At 41.1% G+C, this 15962-nt stretch overlaps 1 protein-coding gene across 8 annotated transcripts in view; it reads right to left on the bottom strand.

Annotated features, from left to right (window-relative positions):
• nfat5b (nuclear factor of activated T cells 5b) overlaps positions 1-15513 on the bottom strand; it is a 37129-nt gene extending 21616 nt beyond the window's left edge. For 3 of the 8 annotated variants that reach the window (XM_086106919.1, XM_086106922.1, XM_086106927.1), the window contains exons 1-3: positions 15040-15207; positions 5489-5622; positions 1204-1333 (exon numbers count right to left, since the gene is read on the bottom strand). In XM_086106919.1, coding sequence (XP_085963045.1) covers positions 1204-1258 — 55 coding nt within the window. In that variant the 5' untranslated portion in view covers positions 1259-1333; positions 5489-5622; positions 15040-15207. The other 5 variants (XM_086106924.1, XM_086106921.1, XM_086106926.1 and 2 more) reach the window with 4 other exon arrangements.
• Between the last annotated feature and the right edge of the window lie 449 nt (positions 15514-15962).

Here is a 15962-nt window from a genome sequence, read left to right as displayed (position 1 = left end):
TACAGAGGAATGCGTGTCTATTGTTCTTTTTTCCTTTTATTAGTCTTTCTTGGCAACTCTGCATTAAAACGCCAGAATCCAAGTCATTTTTTTCAAGGGCACTGGGACTTAGTGTGTTTTGAAATAGTGAGTGAAGAGGCATCTGTTTCCTCAAACAAGAGACTATCAAGTCTTTGCCCCTCTGCTTGCTTGTGTGCACTGTGGCCTTTCTGCCCGGAGTGATTTTCGGAGATCCAGTCAGGTGTTTTAGACTTGGGGAATAAAAGAACACACTTTATGCTTGTGCTCTATGTTATCTGCTTGACTGTATTTGCCTCTAGGAGTAGCACTTTGCTATAGTAATCTACAATTATTTTTAAATTTCTGTAGCAAAACAAGTCTCATGTTTTCAAATGTGATTTATGATTATTAGTTTTATTCAACACTTTAAACTATGCGTTAGTGCAAATAGTTGCTAAGTGGACATCAAATGGCCCATGAAGTCAACAAAAACGTGTGAAATCTGAAATGTTCTTCTAGTTTTAACTTGTATACTGCATATTCTCTCAAGGAAAAACTTGATTTGACCTGTTGTATAATTACTTCTGACCACATGTGACATGTTTTTGTGGAACCCGTGTATGCATGAATGCCAGAATAAAGACAAGAATGTGGGGAGTGGAGCACCATTTTTTCCCCAACCACATAGCCGCTATTGTTTTCTCCGGGCCTAGATGTTTTGCATTTGTAAAACGTCAATCATGCAGGGATGCAACATTTACAATGAAAAACTTTTTCCTTCCAGGCTGTGTTCAGAATCACAGGGTGATGTTAATAGATTGCAATTACGGGACAGCAATAATGGAATTAACAGCACACCCGAGTTGTGTTTGAAAAATATTTTTTTTCATTTGGCTGATGGGTGAACTATGGACACTGAATCCCTGCTATTTGTGAGGACGGGAACCGAACCCTGCCACAAATTGGGAAAATCGGAATAACTGACACCAAGTCCTAAACAGATTATGTATTTGTATTTAGATTAGTGATGGACAGTTTTTAGGTGGGTTTTTGTTGTTGTTGTTTTTTTTGTTGTTTGCTTTGTTTTTAAATATAGTGCATGAGGTGATGAAATAAAGATGGTATGAAGTAGTTACATGTCTTTTGTGGGATTGGGCGCAATCTATCCTGCTCAAAGGAGGGAAAAAAAAATCATGATCCTACCTGAAGCTATAGCAGCTGAAGGGGGCCCAGATTCTCCACCACTGGTTTGGCTCATGGCTAATGGGTTCTTCTCGATGGTGGAACAAAACTGCAGCTCTCCGGGCAGAAGGTCATACACTACTCACTAACTCTGGGGATACAAAAGATGTATGGGGGGATTTAACCTATGAGCACATTCAAGCACAACACACCCAATAACCAATTATATTACTCTCCGATTTGATCAGTTTTACCCAGTTCTCCTGGTAAAATGGTCCCCCCGTAATGAGGTGAACTGATAAACCACTTGTTCTCGATAGCTTGTGTTTGTGGTTATTAATTTTGTTTTGTGAGTCATTGATAATGCGAGGCACACAATGGCATGGTTAGCATCAGACCAGCATTAGCACCAGAATGCGTGATTGAAGTGTTTTACATGTGGTTAAATCATCAATGTTATGCATATCAAAGGCTAAGTAAGTCCGCTAACAGAAGTGGTACGCTTTGCTTTTCAGAATATGAGAAGTGATATGTGTACTGTGTAAATCAAGGCTCGGCAGTTAATTTTGCAAGGGAAATGAGAAACAGATACACTTGTCGAGGGCCAACATGCAAATATCAACATTATTTTTAATGTATTTAGAAAACACATATTGTCTTGTTTCAATAAATTGTTACGTGTGGAGATATGGTATATATTTATATGATTTACATATAATATCAGCCCAAATCTTCTTGGCAAGCTTCCTTGCACGAAAAAAGAATGTTGCTAAAATTAGGACCACTGTTGACGTTTTTGCAAGTCTCTTTTTTGGGGAAAAATGTCAATGCACGCAAGTCGAAGCTCTTGTTAATTACTCGATTGAACTAGCATCCAAACGTTTGCACCTAAAAGCAAAACACAACCTTCAAATTAAAATTACAGCATATTTCACATTTTACTTTGACTTCATCCGCTTAACCTCACAAGGGTCGCGAGAGGTGCTGGAGCCTATCCCAGCCGTCTTCGGGCAGTAGGCGGGGGACACCCTGAACCGGTTGCCAGCCAATCGCAGGGCACACACACAGACGAACAACCATCCACGTTCGCACTCACACCTAGTGACAATTTAGAGTGTTGAATCAGCTTGCCATGCATGTGTTTGGAATGTGGGAGGAGCCGGAGTACCCGGAGAAAACCCACGCAGGCCCGGCCGGGGAGAACATGCAAACTCCATTGATCCCGGTACCTCTGCACTGTGAGATCAACGCACTAACCACTGGGCCGCCATGGTAATGTGAGGGCCGGTTAGAGACTGTGGCTGGACCGGATGCGGCCCCCAGGCCATATTTTGTCGAGACCTAGTGTAAATGTTGCCCATTTAAGAGCATTGTTGATATCATGGTGTGTTCAACTCATTTGATTATTATTATATATCCTGTTTGAGTTTGGGTAAATTTATGGTTATTTTCTCTCACACAGCCAAGTGTTAAGTTCCAATACAGTGGACCCATGGTGGTTTAAAAAAAAAACTAAAAAGAATTGAACCGCTGCCCCAAATTAGGATTGTTCAACCGTGATGCTGTTCTGAGCTCAAGTGAGTTATCCATTCTAGTTAACATAAGCAACCCTTTCTAAAACAATATGTTACAGAGAGCTAAAATAATAAGGAGTTTAGGGATGTCTACTTGAGTCCAGTGAAATGATATCAAACGCATATCAAAATGTCAAAGCAACTCAGGCGCATGAACAAAAACAGATCTTAACACAACACGGGGCTGTCCAACACTTTTTCCCTGTCCACTCCATTCCTTGGATCAACACATTTACTAGTAGCCCGATTCATCATCCAAATATTATTGTATGAACATAGAGCAGCGATGAAAGTTGCTCGACTCTCTTCCCTCCCGACTGCTAGCTTTAATTACTTGCAGATGAGCCATGAGGTTTGGTCAGATACTTAACCCTCCCATTGTTAGCTCTCGCCGTATACAGAACCCAAACTCGGGAAATACTGCAACCAGTCTGTGCAACATCATTCCCAAAGCCCTCTAGTCTCTTGGAGCTCAGAGTAGATGAGCAGGGAATGTTGATTCCCAGAAAGGGGGCTTAATTCTGAACTTCATTCAGCATACTCAGGGATCGAATGTGGCAGTGCCGCCTACTTCCCGAGCTCCAATACCTGCCACCTCCTATACAAAAACATTCTCCCCGAGTTTCGATCTTTGTTTATAGCTCCAGTCTTCTCGGGGCTCACTCGCAGACTGCACATGCAGAAACATGTGCTCCAAGTGGGCAGCCCTTCCTGTAAACACATTGCCAACCACACAGGCAGAAAATATGTACACTTCCCTCCACTCGCTGGTCTCGCATCACTGGCTGGACTGTTCAAAGTGTTTCCACAGGCCCCGGTTGTTTTGAGAGCGTGAAAACTGCTGAAATGTGTTTCCTTGTAAGCAGACAGAGCGCAATTCTTCATTTGCGCATGACAAAAACACTCACCCTTTCATGCCAAGTGTACAAACAACACCACTTGAATTTAGTCGTACTGATGCACACTTCTGACCACACTGGACCAATACTGTCTATGATCTTCATCACGAGGATTAACTCACTTAACATATTTACATTTTCACTCATGGGCTTGTTGTCCTTGTGAGGAAAATCAGGTATATGCCTTCTGTTGGCTTTAAGTAGAATACTGGTAGTTCGCGATACACTTCGGTGCCAGTAGTGTTAACACAGAATATCACATGGAAGTATTGCTAGTCATTATTTGATAATCGCACCTTGTGTCTTGCTGTTTTATGGTTAGAGGTGCGGGATGAAGCAAAAAAAAAAAAAAAAAAGGTAACACTCACCATGTGACTGGCAGGACTTTTACACTCCCACTCATTCCGTTCACATTCCTGCTGCTTGCTCTTACTAGCCCCGACAACTAGGGCGTGGCACGTTTTTTGGGGGGGATGATTAAAACCCCTCCTCCACTCCACCTACCTCTCGCTCTCTCCCCAGACTTGTTCACTACAATTATCTTCTTCAACTTCAACTTGCCCAACAGGTTAGCAGAATTCTGTCAAGCAGAACGATAGCTATCGGCATTTTTTTTTTTAAGATAGATATTTATTTTTAGGATCTTGCCTAATTTGCAAATTAGACACACAAAGTTAATATCGCTGTGTCAATATATTGGGGCTGGTGTCTGCAGCAAAGCTTGTGCAACAACCCTGAAATGTTTACAGCCAAGCCTACATGATGGCTGCCAGGGACTCCATAGCAACACAGTTCACCGGAAAAGTTGAATGCACTGTTGTGAGGAAACAAAATTGAATAATCTAATTCAGTGGTTATGAAATGGGGGTATGCGTACCCCTGGTGGTACGAGAAGGCACTTCAGGGGGTACATGAGATTTGAAAAAGTAGCATCCATGCAAAAAAATATATACATTTTTTAAAAAGTCTCACTAAAATGTCCCAGTAAATGCAAAAACACTCCGTTCAAGGCAACAATGCAATATTCAGTGTTGACATGAGGTTTATTGAAAAAAAAATATATATATATATATATATATATATATACTGCATGTATATATTTTTTTTTTGGGGGGGGGGGGCTGAGAAAAATGTTTAAGGGGGTACATCATTGAAAAAAGGTTGAGAACTGAACCAAGTATCAACATTTGAAAAATCTCATCTCAAATCATCTTTTAGGGACAGAACCGCATGGCTAAAAATATCAACCCAACCTCGATACTGTTTAAGAATATTTTTTTTGTATTTTTACAAGGATTTATGTGATTCCATAAATCATCAAGTTACACAATCCTTTGTGGTACTGTTTGCCTTTTCAGCAGCTCCTATTTATTTTGTTCTTCTACTTCTTCCTCTCATAACTTTGCTGCTGTGAAGTGGGAATTTCTCCATTGTGAGACTATTAAAGGTTTTCTCATCTTATCTTATCGTTAAATTCCATGCTTGTACATCTTGATCCTGTTAGATTAGGCCTCTTTGACACAAATAGGTGACTTGCGCGAGGCTGTTGTATCACTGTGACTGTCTCTTTTGCTATGGCTTTCCTTAGCAGTTAAGACCGTGGAGTCACACATTTTTATGTGGGCAAGGATAAATGGCCCTACACGCAGTTCTCACGCTCGTAAACACTTGTGATACCTTGAAAATGTAAAATGAAGAATAAATACCAAGCTCTCGACTTCATTCGTAAATTGATGTGAGCTGTGCATGACTCTGCAGCGGACAAGGACGACAGAACGTTGGTGAACAACAATGTAAAGTTTTGGGGGGTTTTCCTAGCCTAAAATGGCTTACCTTAAGTACCGGTAATTAGACTCCTGCGTCGCATTGTAGCTAAAGGTACTATCCTGGTGTTTTAATGCACCTTTTAAATCCTTGTTGTTGCTGCTGCTTCTTTTTTGTTGACTCGTTGTCTTCTTCTCCCTGTTCTTAAAAATGACAAAGAAGAAGCATTTCAGGTGTAAATAGTAATCGTAACTTATTTTTGCTTTGTACAACAAAAACAACAACAAGGATGTAAAAGGCATATTAATCCACCAGGATTAAACCTTTGGCTACAATGCGACGCCGGATTCTAGTTAAGGTAAATTGTTTTAAGACACATTAACAAAACATTTAACGTAGTTATTTGCCAATGTTTCGGCGTCCTTTGTTTGCTGTCAGAGGCAGAGTGTGCTCTGATCGTTATTTCTTCACGCGGCTGTTTACTACCTGGGCTCAGTTTTTTGAGGGCACTCTGAATAACTGAAAAGCACATTTGAACGACGTTCTGAGTTTCCGAACAGTCAGAGTGAAGCAGCGCGCTTGGTGCGTATTTCAAAACGCACCCACGATGGGGTAACGAGATTTTTTTTGGGGGGGTGCGACAAGCTCTAGGCCGCGTTTGAAAATAGGCCGGTTGTGCACTGCTTCACTCTAACCGTTCCAAAACTCAAAGCATCGTTGAAATGTGCCGTTCGTTTATTCAGAGTGCACCAAAAATAGAGTGCCGGTGCGGGCTCTAGGCGCTCCAACTGGGGAGACGATGTGCCAGTGCGTCAGGCAGTTCCGATGGAAACAGTTTCACCACGAGCTGCCGATTGCTTCAGAACATTGGCTGTGTTTGTAAATTTATTGGGCCGACTTAGAAGGAAGTAAAATAGCAAGAAGACCTGCAAAAGAGGTAAAACTGTGAAATAGATGAAATTATTGTCACAAATGAAAATCTGTGATTGAGTGAGTCCGCAATAACTGAACAGCGAAGGAACGAGGGTACAGTGTACAATCAAATGATAGGAAACAGGAGGTCAAAGTGACTCAGGCTTGTTTCTCGCATGGCATCAGTCAATGCTATCCATCCATCCATCCATCCATTTTCTGATCTGCTTATCCTCACAAGGGTCGGGGGCATGCTGAAGCCTATCCCAGCTGTCTTCGGGCAGTAGGCGGGGGACACCCTGAACTGGTTGCCAGCCAATCGCAGGGCGTACATAGAGAAACAACCACACTCACACCCAAGGACAATTAAGAGTCACGCATGATTTTGGAATGTGGGAGGAAACCGCAATACCCAGAGAAAACTCACACAGGCACGGGGAGAAGATGCAAACTCCACACAGGAAGGAACCCTGCCACCTCTGCACTGTGAGGCCGATGTGTTAAACAGTCAACCACCGGGCTGCCCCCAGTCAAGGCAATTCTCTTGGTCTCTCACGAAATCTTATTTCCAGGGAACTTAATGCAAATGTATGCTTGCCTTGGTCACTGTCAATCATATGAAACTACGGTATGCCAAGTGAGACAACTACACATCAGCAAATATGGTCATGCTCTACCACCCCAAAAAAGGGTGCGACCAAGTCTGTGCTGCTGTGACCAACTGAAAAGGTTAGTTACACCACTGCTACCTGTGCAAAAGTTAGTGTAGATCCCTGCTTCCAACAAACACATTTCCAAAATTGTGGCTCAGTTCAAATTTCGGCTTTTATTATCATTTCAATGTTTAATTACCTTTATTCATTTTCATTTCCCAGCATTGCAATAGCTATAGTACACGTTTGCCTGTGCGAGCAGCTTCAGGTTTGAAGATTGTCAAATTGTCTACAACGTAACAGTGTGCAAAACAGCAAAGAGAAGGCATTGAATGAATTGTTGGTTCCCAATTGTTATTGTGGTGGCACATTCGGAATTTGCTTTCGTAACATCCATCTGTGATTCCATCGCAATCCTGTCAGTGATGTGTCCTGTTCTGCACTTATTTATGTCCAACCGCCAAGTTGGCTCTAGATTGTAACCCACAGCTTGAAGACAATTTTTAAGTTGTTGTTGTTAACTAGAATGTGTTTACGGACGTGGCTTTTGTCCGTGTTGATACACCCTTGCGCTAGTCAAGAGCGAATCATTCGGATTAATGATTCAAATATTGGCACAGGAATATGAATCACGAGTCCAAGTTCTCAATTAGCCTGTATCCTATGAGTCCCCAGGCTGGCAGCTGCAAAGTAAGCAGACTTACAAACTGAGAGCAATAGTCATGAAACGGCTCACAAAATCCAAGGTTTGTTTAGTTCTCAGTTTGGTACTCACGGTTTACGGTTCAGTATGTGTCAGCTTTGTGTTGCCCACAATGCATACTTTTTTGGGCTATTTTTGTTTGGTGGTTTACAATGAAGGGCAGCACGGTGGTCGACTGGTTAGCATGCCCACCTCACGGTGCAGAGGTGGAGGGCTCGATTCCGGCTCCGACCTTCCTGTGTGGAGTTTGCATGTTCTCCCCGTGCCTGCGTGGGTTTTCTCCGGGTTCTCCAGTTTCCTCCCTTATTCCCAAAAACATGCATGATTGAACACTCCAAATTGTCCCTAGGTGTGAGTGTGAGCGCGGATGGTTGTTCGTCTCTGTGTGCCCAGCGTTTGGCTGGCAACCGGTTAAGGGTGTCCCCCGCCTACTGCCCAAAGACAGCTGGGATAGGCTCCAGCAGGCCCACGATCCTAGTGAGGATAAGCGGATTAGAAAATGGATGGGTGGATGGGTGGGTGGATGGATGGATGGCTGGATGGATGGGTTTATTATGAGGTTTTTCCTACACAAAGTACGCGCCTCTTTGCGGGCACCAATCCTGCAACCTCCTAAATTTTGTATGTCGAAGGTGGGACAGTACACACCCTGCCCCTTTTTCAAAACAGAAACAGGATTATCTTGATGATGGTTATCGCTTCACAAGTCAACAATAGCACTTCACAACACTCTAATTTCAACTGTCACGATTTGCACTGCGATGCCCACAGGGCTGTTAGATCACATCTCGCTTGGCTGCCAGTTGACAGGAAAAAAAAGGGGGATTGAAATATGGCAGCTATCGATACTACCGTTAGGCATCCCATATCTTAGCACATGATGAAATATCTCGCTATACAACTCGTGTCCCGGAAGACATCTTAAGTCAACATAAATCTTCTTAAGTGGTGTTCAACTAAAGGAATAAGGCCAAGGACAGATATTCAGTGTCCTTGACATTGAGATTTTACAGAACTATCAATGTTCTAAAACAGTGTTTCACAAACAGAGGAGTCTCTTTGCCTAACAAGCATTTTATGTATTCTCATTCAAGATCTTTTTTTTTTTCCAAAGCATTGCAAAGCAACTGGTTTTCTACCGAAATGAAATATGACCTCAAATGTGCGTAGAAATGAGGTTGAGCTGGAAAAAGAAAAAAACAATGAACAATCATCTGGCTCAATATCATGGCATTTCATTATCTATCTTTCCTGTGTTTTAGTACAAGTACAAGTCTGTGTGAAGGCATCGCAATATGGCCGTAAAATAACATCTCAGATCTGTTTTGGAGGAAGAAAAGAAAATCTGATTTCCATGTTGAATTGCTTTTTTCCTCCTTCCATGAAAATAAAAAGCAAATTAACAATGGCACTTTTTATGTGGAGAACGATGCCCTTTAAACGCCATCCTTAATAGATTTTAACCCTTTCAGGGACAGCGGTTACAACAGTGGACAGATTATTATGTGATCAGGTTATAGGGTGCATGAAAGGGTTAGTGTAAAACTATCCCCTTTGGAATTATTATCCAACTTTATGATGAGTGAATATAACATGAATGAAAGCTCCCATCCAAAATGAACCTGTGTCCGTTTTTAAGGAGAGAGGGGGAAAAAAAATAAAAAAAATTGTGACCTAAAAAAAAACAATTCAGCGATTTTAATCGCCCAGCCCGAACTTGTGTTGGTGTGATCGAAATAGTTGCGCTTACATTTCACTTTTGAGACATCTTCACTCTAATTGTATTTCGAATTCACTTTTCTCCAATTACATTCAACAGGGTGGGAAATGTTTAGAAAAATAAATCTTTATTATTGGGAAAGTTCTGCGGGAAACTTTGATTCAACAGTGTTTGTATTGGATCTTGATCGTTTCAAGAAAGCACAAGATGAGCCTCCACTATTCTCACTTAGTCTCCACAGCAGAACAGCGCCTCTAAATGAGGGTTTACTTCGGGACAGGAATATTGGACTGCAGCGAAGCGAAGACACCTTAACTGCAACCTCTCCTCTGGCAACGGAAAGAGCCTTGACGGCCAATATTGCCCTCACTTAATATTTAATGACGTCAGATGCATCTTGGTGTGGAGGGAAATGCAAAGCTGCGATGTTAGATCCCACAGCCGCTCTGGGTTTTTTGCAGCCGATTGGCAAATGACATGAGGGGAAGATTTCATCCATGTTGGACAGAAACTCGTGAACACTGAAAATGTACATGCAAGCCGACAAGGGGCTGGTTACGAATGACATAAAACACAACTCAACTACCTTGAACCGAGCAACAGGGATTGACATGGATTCAACACAATAAAAACAGAGGGACAGTTTGCTCCAAAGCAATACTTTCCATCCAACTGACTGATGTTGAAATTAAGGAAAATAATATGATTATTTGCCAAAACAACAAATTTCTCAAAAACATCATGCAGCTGGTTGGCTGGAGAAAATGGGCAACGCTGAAGGCAGAATCCCTGACCACCAGCTGAAATTGCAGTCTGGTGGCCTAATTTGGTTGAAATAAAACAAGTTTTATAACATTAGATACACTTCTACAGTGGAACCTTGACAATTGAAATGCTGCACGATTTGGAAACCAATTAAATTTTCCTGGAAAAATATCCATTAAAAAAAATAAATCAGATGTCCTTCCATTTCCATGTGTGACAGTTAATGGTCAAAATTTGGATGCATGAGGTCATTCATGAAGGCCTTACTCATTCATTAGTAAATTTATGGGTGTTTTTTTTTTGTTTGTTTTTTTTACCGTGGTTGGGGGCATATTACCTGTATGTTGCATATGCCCCCTCTAGTCTAAACAGCACTGTGGTAGATCAATTTATGATCTTAATTGGGTCTGTGACCCCAATTGGAATCGAAACATGATGTCAATTTTGGCTTCTCACAATCATAAAAAATAAGGCCAAACCAATTAATCATCCAGCCAATTTCATTGGCCAATATTAGCTCTTCAAAACAAAAAAGGAAAATAAAAAACAGGCATTGGAAAATTTTCCTGTCGTGTGCTAGCCCTCTAACAGAATCCAAGGTGGATTAGCATCCCGCAAAGGAACTGTGTACGACCTTAAAAGATCCTTTGTGTAGTACACATTGTCCAAGCATGTCCACAACAGGTTAAACCACTCGTATATTAAAACGCAGAGCTGAAACCTAGTCACAAGTGTGCAGTAAATACCAGAGCAGGTCACATTTTGACCTGAACAAGATTTGCCTTTTTATTAGGGTTTGTTTAAAGTCAATGATTACATCAATGACATTCACAAGAAGGTAGCAATGGTGAACAATGCCCACCACTTTCTTTGACATAAAACATGGCTGGTACGAATTAAAGCCATGCATTTCACTGAAGGACAAATCTCTTTCAGAATCGCTGAGAAAATACCAACGTGTGTATGTGAAGATCTCAGTCAGTGAAATGTCCTTGACAGGAAAAAGTCCAACAATGTCAGCAGAAACTGAATGGAGTCAGTTTAGGCTCATATCACTTTCACGTGCCGGTCTGTTTAGACGAGCGCACACTGCACAGTCATGTTTGTCGAAGCAGACCACAGTGTCATACATTGGACATCGTTTCCAAAGCAAACTAAATTCTGATTGCTTTTCAAACTGATGGCAGGAATAGAGAATCATTAAAAAGCGTCAGGAAAAATCTGATGCATTTAGCCCAATTTGTTTCCCCCCCCCCCCCCCCGCAACACCTGATAATAACTTTTCTAGGAAATCAAGTATTTTGAAGCGCATGCCTGTGAGTTTGCTTAACGCAGCAGTGTCAATATTAATCTAGTGATTTAAGACAGGGTTTACACACGCACTGCGCAGCCAGCCCTTTAATGATTGACCAGCCTTTGGTTGGGTGTCAATATAAGAAAACTATTTAAAAGAGAGCTTTTGCAATCACGAACTTCACAGAACACACGGAAAGCCGTGATGCTTTAACATTGACTGTGGAAGAGGTTTTAAATGAACATTTTCTTGCCCTATCTCAAATTTTAGGAGCAAAACGCCACCATTTAGGGGCAGTAAGGAGCCCCCTGTGCAGAATACTTGGCATTCATCTGGGTAATAAGAACTTAATTATGGGAAATAAGCGTGGCATGGCATCTAAGAAGGGTTAAAAGTTACTCACCATATTCACTGCAACTGTAGCGGAAATTCAATTTACATTGTCGAACAACAACTGCTTGCCATAAAGCATTTGACATTTATCCATGTACTCGTACACTCTTTGTCTTCATAAGAAGGCAAAACCACGAGTGGGTATTTTAGTGCCACCAATAGGATCCAGGTGGTTACTAGGGCATGACACATGCGCTACTATTCACGCATGGTAGTATTAGTCGTGCTGAATTGCATAATAGTAGGCCAAGGTGGCATTTGTAGTGGGAAAGGTTATTATAGTTAACAAAGTGAATGAAATAAACTAAAGCTAAAATTGAAGGAAAAAAAAGGTCAATGTGATAAAATAAAGTGTTTTAAAAAAAGAGAAACAATGACTAATTGAAAGCAAAAATTAATTATAGCAAAAATGTATTTTGTTCTCGTCTTTGTCAATTAATTTCAGCAAGTGTTATGAATTGATTTTAAATGTGTTTTGGTCAGGATTATTGTATGGCCGTAAGAAAGAAGGAAAGTCAAACAGTTATTTGGAAATTGGAGTTTACTTTACTTGCTTACAAATTACGTTTTGTGACCTGTGAAATAAGATGAATAAAACTAAAACAAAGCATTCATATATATACGGTATATATATATATATATATATATATATATACCGTATATATATAATTTTTTAATGTAAATATAATTTGAAAAACCTCACTTAAAATGAAAAAGAAAAGTAACTACAAAAAAAAATCCCAAATTATTTTAACCCTGGTAGTGGAAAAAAAATGATGTTACTCGGAAGCGATGCTGCAGCAACTTTTCAATATTTTTAGTATCAATTATCCTACCAAATAGCCTATCATTTAAATCTGATAGAAATGATCTTGCATTATTAAACAACGAAAGTTCCATGTGAGGGGCTGGTATTATTGTTGTCCACTTGGGGTCACCTTCATCATATTCCATACTGTAATATCTGTAACTTTGAGTGTGTCTGGCTTCAAGTGCTAGATTAACTGGTCCAACTTTATCATTAGTAGTGCTAGTAGCAAACAGTTTTCATCTTGTCGGACAACTACTCATTACTTCCAGTGAGGCATATCTGTTCACAAATTGACAACTGTTAGCTACTTGTCAAATTTGTAATTCAACGAGTTAACATTTAGCACTTTTTTAGTAGCACTTCACTACTAGTGCACTGTTTTGCCTCACGAGTAATATGCAGGTGTCCTCCTAGTTTACCAAAGTTTCCCGACTCGTGTGCAGAAATATCATGCAGCAGAAGTAAGTACAGATAGAAAAAAAAAGTTGCTTGTAAAACATAATTGCTCTACTAGCGTTCCCAAGTTGTTCCTACTAGTGTGCTAATTTAATTTTATTAGTGAGGACAGAGAGCACATTACTTTGCCTAGTATTGTACATGTACTTTAAGCATATTTTGTAGGATAACTGCACTTTACTAGCAGAGTTGACAGCTGTGTGCTGAAAGTACAACTAGTAACATTATAACATTCTACTTGTGAACAAATACAGCAAGGATGGTCAGCTCAAATGCTGGGGGAGGCCACAATTTTTCACCAATGATACTGAGCGGCCAGACCGGACCTCGCACTTCCTAATCACGTGCATGACAAAAATTCTATTTTAAATGTGGACAAAACATGTGCTCTTTTATTATAATACATTTTTCAACGCATGTATCATAGATTGACTATCCTAAACTAAAAACAAAGGATTTAAATAATTCTGTAATTGTTCTTCCATTGCAAAGGGCTCCCGTGCATAAAAATTACCATTAAAGGACAGCATAAATAATAATATGCTAGATGCGATAATATTGGGGTACTATGTCTGACATATCATTCCAAATCCGCAAAAAATGTATTTTTGTAGTAAAAGACGTGCAACTTGCCCTGTGATTGGCTGGCAACTGATTCAGGGTGTCCCCGCCTACTGCCCGAAGACGGCTGGGATAGGCTCCAGCACCCCCCGCGACCCTAGTGAGGATCAAGCGGTTCGGAAAATGGATGGATGGATGGAAGACGTGCAACTAAGACATGTCTTCCATTGAGTGGTGATTGGGGATATTACAATTTAAAACTACAGTTGTTCACTGCATATTCACATTATATTTATTCATCTTCCTAATCGCTTATATCCTTACTAGGGTCGCGGGGGGTGCTGGAGCCCATCCCAGCTGTCTTCGGGCAGTAGGCGGGGGACACCCTGAACTAGTTGCCAGCCAATCGCAGGGCACACAGAGACGAACAACCATTCACGCTCACAGTCACACCTAGGGACAATTTGGAGTGTTCAATTAGCCTGCCATGCATGTTTTTGGAATGTGGGAGGAGACCGGAGAAAACCCACGCAGGCCCGGGGAGAACATGCAAATTCCACACAGGGAGGCCGGAGCTGGAATTGAACCCGGTACCTCTGCACTGTGAAGTCTACGTGCTAACCACTGTACTACCGGGCCGCCCCTATTCACATTATAATTTTCTTTTTTCCCAGTATTTTTTCATGGTTGATTTTCCAGTTTTATGTCTATCAGCATTTTGGACTTGTAAAAGCAAAATTGTGATAATAAAAATTTAGCAATAATAGAACGAAAACAAATTTGTTATTTTTTGTTGGGGGGGGGGGGGGTAATCAAGGGGCCACTCAGTATTGTTGCAGACCCATCACATAACTAGAGATTCAGTCGTGGTACCTGAGGAGATGTCAAATAAGTGCAGCTTAACATTGTGATTCATTTAATAGATTCATCTTCCACTAAAATAAAGGCAAACAAACGATAAAATTATATGAAAAAATACTATTTATCTGTTTCAATTAGAGTAATTAACTTATTAAACACTTTGACTTACAGTCTTTTAAAGCGTTCACTAACACCAAAAACAATTTTACCAGACATATGTGGCGTCAACATAAGTCAGTCAATCATAAATTTGATCTCAACAATAATGGGAACAGATCTGCAATGTTATCAATTTGACCTCTGTTGTTTTTAACCAAACTTACAGCCTTCGCTATTTTAAATGTGCATTCTACTACAATGCCAAGTTCATTTGAATTTGTTCACATCAACCCACTAGTAGTTTCCTTGTAAAATGCAATAGTGGAAAATACCTTACGACTTCAGACAGTCGTGTTACTTTACGTGCTGTGAAGTGTTTTACGCTAACCTACCTGAGGGCTTGTTTAGGCCTCCGTGCAGATCATACGCTTATGTTTACGGGGTCAACCCGTGTCCGAACTCTCTTGGTTTTCAGTCAAATAACCCTAAACTGGTTTGACCGGTGTGAGGTGGGCTTGCCACTTCAGGTACCAAGCCAAAAACAAACACCACACTAAGCGTCACGAGAGTTGTTACCTTTGGAGGAAAATGATCCGGGCAAATGGAAGTCGAGCTCCCCGCTGAAAAGCGCGACAAAGTCAGAGGGCATCGCAATCCCTCCAGAGGGCGGACGCCGGGCAACGTTGGGCAAAAGCGTGACGTCACAGCTACTCTGTCCGCTGACGGTTGGTGCGAGGAAAAAGTGAGACGGGGAAGGAGGGGGCCTCCAAACTTGTGGCCAAGTACGTCCAGCTCGCCAAACGTGTCCAATGTTTGTATTCTGTCTGTTCTCACTTTGTCTCTCACGCCCTCGTCGTCAGCCTCGTCTCCGCCCCCCTCAGTCCGCCCTCCCAAGCCACCAGCGACCCAGTGCCAGTGGCACCGAGAGCCACGCCCACGCAGGTGACGCAATAAGTCGCACCACCAGCAAGCGTTGGACACTTGATTAAGTACACTTGCACAATCTCGGGCGGTTTGTTGCTCAACCTTGACTGTTTTAAATCGCGGATTTCGGACCTGTGCCTTCAGTGGAGATCTAATATTAGTACCACCAATATCACGTCGTCATGTTACAAAATAATACATAAAATCTAGGGCTGATGATCAATGAATCGAATTTAAATCAACATTGCAATGTAGTAAAATCACAAATGCCGCACTATTGAAAAATATGCTGCAATTCAGTTATTTCTTTTATATATGTATCTTTATAGTGTTTGAATACAGTGTATCTGTACAGTATTCACAACAGTTTACTTTCCCCTCATTTTGTTTA

The sequence above is a fragment of the Hippocampus guttulatus genome, chromosome 3, assembly GCF_054856545.1.
Source record: "Hippocampus guttulatus isolate MCC_2025c chromosome 3, RoL_Hgut_1.0, whole genome shotgun sequence".
In the NCBI taxonomy this organism is placed as follows: Eukaryota; Metazoa; Chordata; class Actinopteri; order Syngnathiformes; family Syngnathidae; genus Hippocampus; species Hippocampus guttulatus.
Note: the sequence above shows the minus strand (reverse complement) of the source record. Positions and strands in the feature narration are given on the sequence as shown.